The sequence below is a fragment of the Phaseolus vulgaris genome, chromosome 7 (genome assembly GCF_051622355.1).
Source record: "Phaseolus vulgaris cultivar YP4 chromosome 7, ASM5162235v1, whole genome shotgun sequence".
Taxonomy (NCBI): Eukaryota; Viridiplantae; Streptophyta; class Magnoliopsida; order Fabales; family Fabaceae; genus Phaseolus; species Phaseolus vulgaris.
In genome coordinates, this window is record NC_143504.1 from 14,446,700 (window position 1) to 14,460,923 (window position 14,224).

At 34.0% G+C, this 14,224-nt stretch overlaps 1 protein-coding gene and 1 pseudogene across 1 annotated transcript; one reads left to right on the top strand and one right to left on the bottom strand.

The window, feature by feature from the left end:
* Window positions 1–273: 273 nt before the first annotated feature.
* On the top strand, window positions 274–1,449 carry LOC137805891 (uncharacterized). Its single transcript, XM_068605778.2, has 3 exons — window positions 274–542; window positions 622–723; window positions 800–1,449. The coding sequence occupies exons 1-3, from the start codon at window positions 282–284 to the stop codon at window positions 1,292–1,294; spliced, it is 858 nt and encodes a 285-aa protein (XP_068461879.2). The 5' UTR covers window positions 274–281; the 3' UTR covers window positions 1,295–1,449.
* Window positions 1,450–12,586: 11,137 nt separating this feature from the next.
* LOC150025797 (uncharacterized) lies at window positions 12,587–13,983 on the bottom strand (annotated as a pseudogene).
* Between the last annotated feature and the right edge of the window lie 241 nt (window positions 13,984–14,224).

Below are 14,224 nucleotides of genomic sequence, written 5' to 3' on the forward strand. Positions count from 1 at the left end.
ATTCGTAAATATGATCTAATTTTCATATATCATTTTGACAATATATTTTAAACATAGTTTTTCACCTGCAAATGGACCTTCCAATGTAATCTCACGAATCATCAAGCAAAAATATGATGAACCCAGTCCCACTTGGAAGAAGGTTCGTCTTGAACTTAGAGATAGATGGTTTGGAGAGTTCAAGGTAATTTGAGTTATGATTACATTTAAAATGATATTTTATTTTTCTACAATGTTTTTTTTCTAATTTATTTTACATGCAGAAAGAGTATAGGTGGGATATGGAACAAGAGCAACTCATTAGATCCATTTTTGATACAAAAGCCTCCCGTATCTTTAAAAATGCTATGAGTAAAGTTAGGCATGGTCAAGATAAGGGGACCTGGATTCCACAACTTGTTCGAGCAACCTTGGACCAGCATTGGAGTTCTACAGAATTCCAGAACAAGAGTGCTATTGCCAAGGCGAATCGGGCTGTTGAGAAGGGAGCCTCAGCCTACTGTGGTGGTTCCATATCTACCGCAGCTCACTTTGAGAAAATGGTAATATTATTATATTTCTTCTCTTTCTATATTTAATTTAAATACAATCTATGATATCTTTTTTATTGAATTTATGTAGACTAAAGAGCTTGAACGACAACCAACTGCTTGGGAGGTTGTAGAAAGAACAAAGAAATTGAAGACTGGACAATGGGTCAATGACAAGACTCGCGACCTTGCGGTATGTTTAAAATTTGTTATGGTTTAATTTTTACTATATGTTTTCTTCGCAATAATCAATTTGACTTCATTTTCAGGAGAAATATAAGAAACGTCGAGAAGAAGCCCAACAACAGCAAATGCTTGAAAGCGCATCTTCGCAAAATTCTCATGTTGCCTCTATTGATGACAATGAAATATACATCGATGTTGTTGGAAGTGGAAATAAAAAAGGGAATGTCTATGGTCTTGGTGTATTGAGCAAAAGGTTTAATAGTTCAACAAGTGCTCACTCTGCTGCAAGTCAAGCTCCAGTAGTCCATCAAATAGAAGAAATGCGTGAGATTATTCAAAAGCTAAATGATGAACTTATGACAAAACGTGTCAAGGAGCGGACACTTGAAGAAAAGATGGAGCTATTGATGAAAACTCATGAAGAGCAAAGTGAACGCATGCGCAAACAAGATGAGAAAATGCAACTCATCCTACAACACATTCAAATGAATAATCCCGCATCAGGCTCTTCAGATCCTACTACCAGTGGACATCATAAAGGAGACCAGAGTAGAGATGACAGTTCAGAAGAAGATTAGTTATATGTTGAATTATATCATAGATTTGACTCTTTTAACTAGTTTTCAACAGTTTTAGTTGTGTAGTATGATTTACCTTTAATTTGAGCACTACTTCTTCTTAAACTATGTATTTGAAGTTCATTACAATTTAGTTTGATTGAATTTTGAGTATCTCTATATGCAGGTCTGAATATTTTTATAAAATGGTCAAAATCCCATTTTAAATAGGTATTAATAATACAAATAAAAATAGCCACCGAAAATTGATTTGGTGGCTATTTAGCCACCGAAATCAAATCTGTCGCTGTAGAAGTCTCCATTTAGCCACCAAAATAGTCACCAAAAGATTTCTTTTTAGCGACCGAAAATGGTGGTCGCTATCACCTTCTAATTCAGCCACCGATTTAGCCACCGAAATTTGGGTAGCTAATTTGGGTTTTGAATTTCTGTGACCAAATTTTCTGCGACCGATTTAGTCACCGAAATTTCGGTTGCTAATTTGGTTTTCAAATTTTGGTGACTAAATTTATCTGCGACAAATTTGGCAACCGAATTTTTGGTGGCTAATTTAGTTTCTAAATTTTGGTGACCAAATTTCCTGCGACCGATTTAGCCACCGAAATGTCGGTTGCAAATTAGTGACCACTTTATAATTCGGTCGCTAACGGCTTTGCGACCAGGGTTTTCGCTTCCATCTTTATTTGGTGACTGTTTCGGTCGCAGGTATGATTAGCGACCGATTATAGTGATTTTAGCGACCGAATTTGGTGGTCGCTAAAAGTAATTTTTTTTGTAGTGTAGTTGGATCAAGGAGAGTATTCAAGAAAAAAAAATATCATATGTGGAGAAAGAAAGATTCAAGGTGAGACTCCTCAAAATATTTTACATAACTAGAGGGAATATACTATGAAGAAATTTTCTCACATGTGGTAAAACACTATTCGATAAAGGTATCGATGTTAATTGTTAATTTTCATAATCTAGTGTTAGAACAATTAGACATCAATACAATTTTTTTTGTACGGACACTTTGAGAAGATCATTTATATGCATGAACTTGAGGGATTTATTAAAGATCAAGAACAAATGCATTTTTTGCTAAAATTAATGTATGTCTTGAAATAAAGGTCATGATATAGTAGTACAAGAGGTTTGATTATTTCCCAGGGAAAACAAAATTTTATGGCTGCAATTATGATATTTGCATCTACATCTTGAAAAGAGAAGAAAGAAATGTGTTGTTATTACTTTGTATATAGATTATGTCCTTATAGCTAGCTAGTAAAGAAAAGATAAATGAACTCAAAGGAAGATTAAGATTCGAGTTTGAGATAAAAAAAATCTTAATCATGTGAGGCAAATACATGAGATGGATATACAAGATGATCAAATGATTGAGGTATTGTGTCTATCTCAGCAAGGTTACTTAAAAAAGTTTGTTGAGGGGTTTATAATGCATGAACCCAAACCTGTAGATATACATTTGGATTATCACACGAAGCTCTCGGTTACCCAGACTCCTATTTTGAAGAAGAATGGAAAGAGATGCATTCTATTTTATATGCTAATGTTAATAAAGTAGAGAACATCATGAACATGATAGTGTATAACATACCATACATGGTACGTCTTATTAGTGTGGTTAACATATTCATGGTGGATCCTACACGTTCTCACTGAGACAATTTTAAGTTAATGTTGCAATACCGATAAAGCTATTGAAGGGTTTGATAGATGCAAACTATGTAGGGACTAGGATAGAAAGTTTATTTTTGGATATGTTTTCATGTTGTGTAGAACTACAAGTTTGTTGGAAAGTTATCTTGCATTAGTGGCTATTTTATCTACTACTCAAGTAGATTACATTATGCTCACAAAAGGATTGAAGAAGACTCTATGGTTGAAAGGGATGTTAGGAGTGATGGAATTTGAGCAATATTGTGTCAAAATGACATATATTTTAGTTGAATACATTAATGTTAAACTACACTTTATTAGAGGCATTGTTGAATTTGAGAAAGTTAGGATTATGAAGATAACTTCATAGGAGAATATTGTAAAGATTTAGATATTGCTTGAAGCAAATTAATTTAGTTTAATTATGAAGGTTGATGTTACAAAAGTTCTTCCCTGATTTGAAGTCAAGGTGAAAATTTGTAATGTTTTTATAAAAGACCATCTATTAGAAAACGTCTATTATTGTTAAATTTAAATAGATTATCTATTGTTTATTACTTGTATTCTTAATAAACAATATTTTATCTTAACTATTTTAAAGATTTTATCTTATTTTTAGTATAATATATATAAAAAAAATATGCGAAGTTAATTATTAAGAAGTAAGTTTAAGTCTAACTTATCCTCAATTAACTGGATTGTAAGGTGAGGATTGTTCCCACATATATACTATAGATTGGCCTTATCGCTAGTCAATATGATTTCCAACACATCCTCTTATATATAAAAGCATAAACATATCCTGAGAGAGACTAAATATTTGAGAGTGACCCAATAATGACACAATAGTGGATAACACAATATGTCCAATAAATCTAACTAAGATAAACTTTGATATCATATTAGAAAATAAATTTAAGTCCAACTCATCTTTATAAACTCAACATGCAAATTATTCTATTTTATTTATACACATTAACTTGACTTTTTATTTTATTTATATACATAATAAATTAATTTTATATGTAATTAATTTGATATTTCAAGCTTAACGGTGCTCAAGATGAACATTTATTTGTATATAAAAAACTTATAATATAATTTATATTTTCATTGTTGTTTTTTTATTTGTGAATCCAATGGTGAGAATGTCTCCAAATAAATGTCAAATAGAAAGAAAAACAAAGTCCCAAGAATAACATTGTTAGAGTTCGTCCCTACACAAACACAAGGCTAAAGAAACAACCCATTTGGATGAAAGATTTTATAATAGGATAGGCCCTTGGAGCAATTTATGTCTTCTATAGTTATGTTTTTGTTTACAATTTATGATGTTTTTGTCTTTAAAATTTGTAAGGCCCACGACTCTCTTATGACCTTTAAAAGGGACTAGTAGTATGAAATGAAGGTAGAGAAGTTTTTGCTAACCCTAGGCTTAGTATTAGCAGTAGCAAAAGTCTAACAAATTGGTGCTTTCATTCCTTTCTCATGCCTCCCAAACCACCATCAAAAGACCTAGAAGAGGTCTAAAACAACATCCAGGAACGCCTCACAGTGATTCAAAGCCAAATAGAGGACAACACTAGTTGGCAATCTCATTCATAATAATTTCACTTCCCTCCTTTGTGAGTCATAAATTGAGCCAGTTGTAGATAATTTTATGTATAATTACCTTTTGGTCCCTATATTTAGGGCCTATATTCAATTTACTACAATGGTTATTAAAAACTTTAATTTGGTCCTAACGTTTTTTAAAATGTATTTAAGTTGACCCCTTTTGTTAACTTTGGACTAACAACATTAAGTGTTTCTGACGTGGCACAGATAAGTGCAAACATGGATTGGGGTTTGTTGTACACGTAGGTCTCTTTCTCCTTAACTGCCCATTCACCCCACTGCCTTCCCCACGTGTTTCCCTCTCCAACTCACCTCCATGTTTCGCTTCCTCACCTCCATTAAGAGCCTTTGCAACATCTTCGTCGTCTACCTCTCCCACCTTTGGAACCTCACCCACCTTACCCTCTCCAACCTAAAGGGATTAAATAGAGAAATGGAGGAGAGGAGAAGCCACAAATAATCATTTGTATTTTGGGAGAGTCCCCTTTTGTTTTACATTTTCTTTATTTCTTTTTTTTTTCTAAGCTAATGGAGTCACTATGAAACTAATATTATTTTCCTACATTTTCTTTATTTCTTCTCCTTGGATACATTTCTAAAACTATCATATGTCTATCAGCAAACTTAATGCCCATGTAAGAGTAACAACAATTGTATCAATTCCATCCAAAATCAATTCTTGCAAATATGTTCAAGTTTGATCAAAAGAATCCTCTCCTTAAAAACAAAGAAATAAAGTGGAATACTATATATGTATATTCAATATTTCATATAATAGAATTTTCTTCTTTGTCCTAATTTTTATTTTTCCCAGGATGTCATTAATATTTAATCATCACAAGTACTTAAATATATTGTACTACTAACCAGGGTAGTTGCTTCGCATATTGTATCAGCATCAAACCCATCCATTTGAGCCCCATTAAGCACGAAAATCATCACATCCATGAAGTCTCCATCACCCTTTACCTTTCCACCCAAACCCTTCTTTTCACGGTGCTCCTCCAACCACTCACTCAATAGCTTGTCCATTTCCTCAGTGGTTGCTTTCATGGCCTTCTCATAGCCCCCCCAAATCCAACCACCTCAAGCAAGGAACCCCGTCAGCCACAGTGAAAGTCCCCATCAAATTCATGAACTCCCCTAAATTCTTCATAAACCTTTTTGCCTTCTCCATTCCCTCCACATGCACCATAACAATGTACCTCTTCCCCACCACCATCATCACTATAATGTTGAAAGTCAAAAATGCAAACCACTCTTTCATGTCCACCAAAGTAGCAACACAATAACTAGATTCATTCTCCTTTTTATTATTGTTGTTTACACTTCTAGTATAACATAAATTGCATAGCTCTTTGATTGAGGTTTGAACCTTTAAGAAACGAATGTGGCAGCGCTATTATGCGGTTGGAGAGAAACTCAGAAGTCACAGTCTTTAGAAGCTCTCGCCAATAGGGTCAGTATGGTGCCAATCCTATGAAGGCTTGGTTGTAGGACATGACTTCCATGACAACGAGTTTAGGACGTGATGAAACGGAAAGGTCATTTGTGGTGAAGAGTTCCTTGGACATTTTCCGATTGCTAAGCACCAAAGCCTCTTGGACATCGAAGGTGAGAGAGGTAGATGACAGAGATGTTGCGAGGGTTCTTCACGAATGTGAGGAAGCGAAACGCGAAGGCGAATTGGGGAGGGAAGCACGTGGGGGAGGCGGTGGGGGTGAAGGAGAATTGAGGAGAAGAAGACCTACATGTACAACAAATCACAATCTATGTTTGCACTTATATGTGCCATGTCAGGAGCACTTAACGATGTTAGTCTAAAGTTACCATAAGTGACCAACTTAAATACATTTTTAAAAAATATTAAAATTAAATTGAATTTTTTAATATCCACGGTAGTAAATTGAATATTAATCCTAAATATAGGGATAAAAAGATAATTATACCTTTGATCACTACATACATATATTGAAAATAAGAGAGAAAATAACTCATAATTTAATCTTATAGAAAGTATTTTAAGATCAAAATGACAGTTAAAAGGTTTGTAATATTTGTTGACATGAAAAGATTTTATCTATCTACAATTTAATCTAGACTTAAAAAATTAACCCTTAGTAATGTTGAATTATATTAAAACTCGCATTATTTATAATTTAGGTTAAGTTTTTTTATAGTTAACCTAGGTTATTCAGAAAAATATAATTACAAGTGAATTTTTTATGTAAAGTTTCAGGTATTTTCTAGTCTCTCCTTTAAAATTTTATTTTTTTAAATTTTTTAAATTTTCGTTTACTATATTTTTAATTAATTAATATTATTTATTTAGTATTTTTAATAGTTATCATGAAAAGAATGAAAAAGAAAAAGATAGTAAAAAGTGAGTACTTTGAATTAAGAGAAAGAGAATAATAAATAAAGGAGAAGCAGTTAAAAGTTTGTAATAGATTTAATTAATATGAAAATATTCAACTGGATAATATTATAATTTACGAAAAGACCATGTAATTTAAAAAAATTGAGTATGAATTAAAATTAAAGAATAATTAATTAAAAAGTTATTTCTTTATAAAGTTGGAAGTGATATTAAAAAATAATTTGAAATTTAAAATTTAATATATTTAAATTATTATTTGCATTAGTTTATGTAAATATGATTTATGATTAAATTTACTGATAAAATAACAATGATATTTTCATGAAAAAATGGAATCGAATATAAATTCTTATTTTTAATATTTACAACAATATTTTATATAGATACAAAGTTTGATTTTTTTTAAAGCGTATGATATGTTTTTAAAACAATAAAAAGCTAAATATAAATATAATGTTTATAAAAATATCAATGAAACATATTTTAAACAGATAAAAAGGAAACACAAGTTTGTCAGGATTCTCACGATGTATTGAGGTATGTATAATATGCATCTGCGTTGTGGTTGTGATATTTATTCTTTCATATGGACATATACTTATTTATTAATGATAAAAATAAAACTAAACTTTTAGATATATCAGTTTTTTATTAAAAAATAATTTTAAATGTAATTTTATTTTACAAAATCAATTTATAAAATAAGATTTATATCTAATTATATATTATAAAATATTTTTAGTTGATATGAGATATTTAATTTTTATTAAGATAAACTTTGAATGATTTTAATAATACATAAAATAATAATTTTTAACTATAATTCAATCTTACAAAATCTACTTAAAAAAATAATATTTAAATCCAGTTATATATTTTTAGTTAAAGTTGAATTCTAATATTTAAAGACCTAATCCTTAATGTACTTCATTAAATACTAATTAATAATGGGATTTGTTTTGAACAATTGCCAACTTAATGTAATACTTGAACTGAAAAATGGTAAATGTAAGAAAAAACATTCTCATAGTAGGATGACCAAAAATCCTATGTTTACCCTCTCTCTTTCCAATCAAATCAGCAACAACAAATAAATCTAAAAACAAATTCTCACACAAATTTAAACAAGCAAATATTGTAAATCTAAAAATCATCTCTGGCTAATAAGTAATAACCACGTGGTCAATATCATACGGCTGTTATATATAAAAAAAAAAACATTATAAGCAATTTTCTGAAAATCGAGGAAACATCCAAACGCATTAACAACCGCATTTATGATATGTCGGTTGAGTCATATAAACCTCAATTTCAACGAGGGAGAAGCTAGCCTGAACCACTTAAAAAAGTGGTCTATCATGTACCACTTTCATCCACCGTAGGATTCATCTCATCTAGGTTGTGTGGTGCACCTATAAAGGATACTGTGAAGCAATAAATTATATATGTTCTAAATTATATTAATCCAACGGTCAAATTTTCTTGCGCACTTGGACCACCTATTAAGGTGGTAGACGGTGCATTCTAACATTCACTCTTCATTATTTATTCTAAAACCTCGAATGAATTTAACCCTAGAAATTATGGTTATTGTTTTGCGAAAATAAAATTAGAAGTTGAAGTATTTAAAAGTAAAATTTGATTATTAATTTAAATTTGGAATAAAAGTAATAAAATGAGATTTAAAAAATGAAAATAGAGGATGATGAATGAAGTAATAAAGAGATGTATTGTGATTTGCAAACACGAATTGTGATGATTGATTAATTGAAAAGATTTGAAAGTTATAGCCCATTATAGAGGAGCCCGGTCCAACATGGGAGGACAGATTTGATAGACATGTCTGTTTCTTTGGAAGTCTCATTAAAATCTATAATACATAATACATATCATGTGTGCCCTTTTCACGCTCTCCCTTTCACACTAAATAAAAGAGTTTCTCTTTGAGCCCTGTGTACTAAAAACTTAATTAGTGTTGTTAATGGTGCCTAAGATTTCAGTTTTATGTGTAGCTACACTACCATTACTGTTCACTTAAAGTGATATACCTACCCAATTATTTATCACTTTATATTATTTCATTCTCCAAAGCTACTCACTTCTCAACTATTTCAAAATTTTAATTCACTAAACACTAAAGCCGATCAAACATGTACAATTTACAAACTTCATTGAAAATGTAAAATTGGTCAAATATAAGAAACGCACTCTAATTTAGGTGATCAACACAATTCATTTTTTTTTTATAATTTAAGGGTTGCTAATAACATACTTCTTTAATACTTTTACTAGGGTTTGATTTAAAATGCAGTAAGCGTACAACAGTTTTATACGAACATTTAGCAAGATTCCATAATTTTATCATGTTATATGGGAATAAATTAACTTTGTGATACATATTTATATACAAATATTTGTATAAATTAGTCTCTTGAGTCAACAATAATTAATAATTAAACTCGTTAAATATGAATGAGATTAAACATGACTTAGGTAAATGTACAGTATGTAATATCTATTATTATTTTTATTAATCTTATTATAATTTTTATAATATTAATATTTTTCTTAATGTATTAATAATATATTGTTGAAAGGAATAATAGTTTTATCATTATTATTTTTAATATTAATTTTTTAATTTTTTTTAATAATATTCTTAACAATATGTTGTTGAAGACTCCAATAACTAAATATATATTCGATAAAGACTATAAGTTAAATTTTACTGTCATATTATAATTATTATTATTAAAATATTAATAATATTAATAATATTAATATGGATAATAGTAATATTATTAAAAATTATAATGATCCTATTAATTGAAAGAATTGTAATGGTTGTTTTATTCCATCAATTTGGTCCCTATTAATACAATTTACAAGAAGATATTCTAGGTTACTATTATTATTCTAATAACTACAGTATCAACATATTTGGGTAAAAGAGATATTCTAGGAATATATACACTATAATGGAGACAATAATATCGGTAATAATATGGAAAGATATTATTCTAATACTCTCCCGTAGTCATAGCGGGAGGTTCACGGACGCTGAGACTGGACCTGAAATCAACAAATAACGCGCGTGGTAGTCCTTTTGTGAAAATATCAGCGTATTGAGAACGAGACGACACATGAAGAACGTGGACCTGGCCTTTTGCAACCCTTTCGCGAACAAAATGAACATCCACTTCAATGTGTTTAGTTCGTTGATGATTTACCGGGTTGCCGGTCAAGTAGATAGCACTAGTATTATCGCAATAAACAATGGTGGCTTTGTGAAGCGAGCGATGTAATTCAAGTAGCAGATTCCTAATCCAACACGACTCAGCAACAACATTTGCAACTCCTCTGTATTTACCTTCGGCACTGGAACGGGAGAGAGTGGGTTGGCATTTTGATGACCACGAAATCAAATTATCCCCTAGAAATAAACAATATCCCGAAGTGGAGCGACGGATGTCCGGACAACCAACCCAGTCGGCATCAGTATATGTTATGAGTTGAGTAGACGAAGACTTACAGAGATGAAGGTCGAGAGTTGGAGTACCCTTTATATATCGAATTATACGTTTGAGGGCAACAAAATGTTCCTCTCTTGGATCGTGCATATAGAGACAAATTTGTTGCACTGCATATGAGATGTCAGAACGGGTAATAGTAAGATACTGAAGTGCACCTGCAAGACTCCAATAAAGAAGAGGATCAGACACAAGCGGGCCGGAAGATGCCGAGAGTTTACTTTTTGTATCAACAGGCGTGTTAGTTGATTTGCAAGATGACATATTTGCACGAGCTATTATCTCCGTCGCATACTTCTATTGGGACAAAAATAGACCACCGGAGTGGTGTGTGACGACAATTCCCAAGAAATAATTTAAGGGACCAAGATCCGTCATGGAGAATTCACTTTTAAGCTTTGAAAGAATCATGGTGCGAAGATCGTCGGACGAGGAAGCCAAGACAATATCGTCGACATATAGGAGAAGATAGACAGTGAACGTACCCTGTTTATAAATGAATAGAGAATTGTCACATAAGCTTTGAGTGAATCCGATGGTTGACACTAATGTGGCGAAAGAATGATACTAAGCTCTTGGAGCTTGTTTGAGTCCGTACAGGGACTTCTTTAGAAGGCACACATGATCGAGTTCTTCTTTGTCACGAAATCCCGACAGTTGATGCATATATACTGTTTCACTTATATGGTCATTAAGAAAAGCATTCTTCACATCTAGTTGATGGATGGACCGATCATTGGATATAGCAAGGCTAAGAATAGTCCTGATGATGGCGGGTTTGACAACCGGACTAAAAGTTTCATTGCAATTGACCCCAACTTGTTGAGATTTTCCATTGACAACTAGTTGTGCTTTTTAGCGTTCCAAGTCTTCGATTGCCCTGTATTTGTGTTTAAACAACCAAATGCAATGAGTAATATTAACATTAGAGGGACGAAGGACCAAGACCCATGTCTTATTCGCAACAAGAGCAGAATATTCATTGTTCATGGCTTGGTTCCAATTAAGGTCTTGGAGGGCGATAATGGGGCTTTTGGGTATTGGTGAGATGGTGGTGGAGTGTGAAAGGTCAAATGTTGGTTTGGGCCGAAAAATACCGTGTTGAGCACGGGTGCGCATTTGAGGGGAGGTTGGCAGAGGCGTAGGTGGTGGGAGGGAGGATGCATGCGGGCTAGGGGGTGTAGGGGGTGTAGGTGGGGATGGTGGTGTAGGGGGTGAAGGTTGGATAGGAGACGTAGATGGCGTGGGAGTGGGTGCAGTGGGAGGAGTTGGGTTAGAGTGTAAGTGGTGGGTGATGTAGGGAGAAATAGGCGTGTCGAGGAATGTGTAAGAGTGAAGGGATGGAGGTTGTAATTCTTTGAACGGGTAAATAGATTTATGAAAGGTTACATGACGAGAGATAAAGAATTTTTTGGTAGATAGGTCGTAGCATTTGTAGCCTCGGTGATGTGAGGGGTAGCCAAGGAATACACACGGTGTGGAACGGGCATCCAACTTATGAATGTGACTAGTGGGAAGATGGGGGTAATAGAGGCACCCGAAAGTGCGAAGTTCGGTGTAAGATGGGTGGCGAAGATAGAGGCTGAGAGTCGGTGTTAGATTGTGGTTAGCTTTGCTCGGGAGTATATTGTGAAGATATGTGGCCATTGAAAGAGCATGGTGCCAAAAGGAGGGGGGTAGAGAAGCATGGAGAAGGAGAGTTCGCACGATATTGTTTATGGTTCTGATTTTGCGTTCGGCTTTTCCATTTTGAGAGGATGTGTGTAGACATGAAAATCTAAAGTGGATGTCATGCTCTAGGAAGTGACGTCGAAACAAATGGTTGTCATATTCTTTTCCATTATCACACTGGAAGGTTTTAATAGCTTTAGTGAATTGTGTGGAAATGTATTTGGGAAATTCAGTAAAGATATTTAAGGCTTGAGACTTATTTTGTATAGGATATGTCCATAAGAAATTTGTAAAGTCATCTAGGAAAAGACTATAGTATTGATGGCCCATGTACTTCGGACTAGAGATGTCCATAAGTCACTATGAACGATGTCAAAAGGAGAGTAAGTATGAGTCATAAATGTGTAAAAAGGGAGTTTAATATGCTTGCCAAGTTCACATGAATTGCAAAGGATATAAGTCGCCCACACTATTGCATCTCAGCAATTGATTCTTCATATGGAGATCCTTAACCGAAAAACCAAACGGGTCAAATTCAATAGAAACAAAATTATCAGTTGTAAATTTGCGAACAGAGATGAGGTTCTTAATAAGTTTGGGTGCATGTAGGACTTTATTTAGGGTGAGAGGGGGGTTTGTGTTAGGTAAAAGAGTGTGACCAAAACCTTTAATTGGAATAGTATGACCACTTCCAACAATTATATTATTATTCAGACTCGAGTGAGAATAAGACGAGAGTATACCATGGTCAGTCGTCATATCAGAGGTGGCCCCAGTGTCCATATACCATTTGTCATCTGGTGGTTGAAGAGAGAGCGTTTGCATAGCCGCAACAATATCCGTAGGAACAAACATATCGGTTGAGGGCTCGGCAGGTGCGGACTGAGTGACGAACGCTTGTTGAGGACGAGGGCCAAGGGTGTCAGGGGAAGATGAAGCGGCTGATGGTTGTCGTGGTGTCCATGAACTTGTAGGATACGGGCAAGGCGGTGGTGTCCAATTGGGAACCTGACCCCAAGGGTTGTAAGGCAACCACGTCCACGAGGTAGGCGGAGCACGAGGGTGCGGAGTATACTGATCTCGTCCACGACTGCCACCCGAGCGCCCACCTTTATTGCCTTTACCACGACCATATGGTGGTCGAGTGTTGACACCAGTTGATGTGGCTGGAGTGTTAGAGATAGGACGTGGATCAGGTTGTTTTGATGCAACAAGAGCAGTACCTATTGTGACAGCACGGGAGCGACGTGTTTCTTCCAAGAGAAGCATAGAAAGAGCTTTATAGAAAGAGGGAAGAGGATTACTTTGTTCAATGAGGGTGGCAATGGTGAAGTAATCGACTGAGAGTCCCGTCACCAATTGGAGAACTAGACGGTTGTCACTGACCGGCGATTCAACATTTGCAAGTTTGTCAGCAAGCATCTTCAAATGTTGACAGTAGGTCGAAACAGTAGGGTACTGGTCCATATGAATACGAGCAAATTCCTGTTCGAGAAAGACGATTCTTGAGTGTTGGTTGTCTTGAAAGATGTCGGCAAGGCGGTCCCAAGTATCTTGGGTGGTGGCTCCTGTGTGATGATAGTATGGGAAAGGTTCGTACTAATGGTGTTATATATCCATTGTTTGACAATAGCACTTGGCTTGTCTGCTTTGGGTGGCACGATATGGTCGGCCACGACAAACGACTTAGCAGTGTTGATAAAGAGTTTCATCCAATGTGCATAATGGACGTTTTCTGTATCAAGGGTGATTTTGATGTAGTTATTGATATTAGAAACAGCGAAAGCAGGATGAAAAACGGGTGATTTCGAACTTTGGGAGTCGGTCGACATTGGGCGATTACACGAGAAGAAGAGAAGAAGAATATGGATCGATTAGTCTTATATCATGAAAGAATTGTAATCGTTATTTTATTCCATCAATTTGGTCCCTATTAATACAACTTACAAGAATATATTCTAGGTTACTATTATTATTCTAATAATTACAGTATCAACATATTTGGGCAAAAGAGATATTCTAGGAATTTGGATAAAAGAGATATTCTAGGAATATATACAGGCAATAATATCG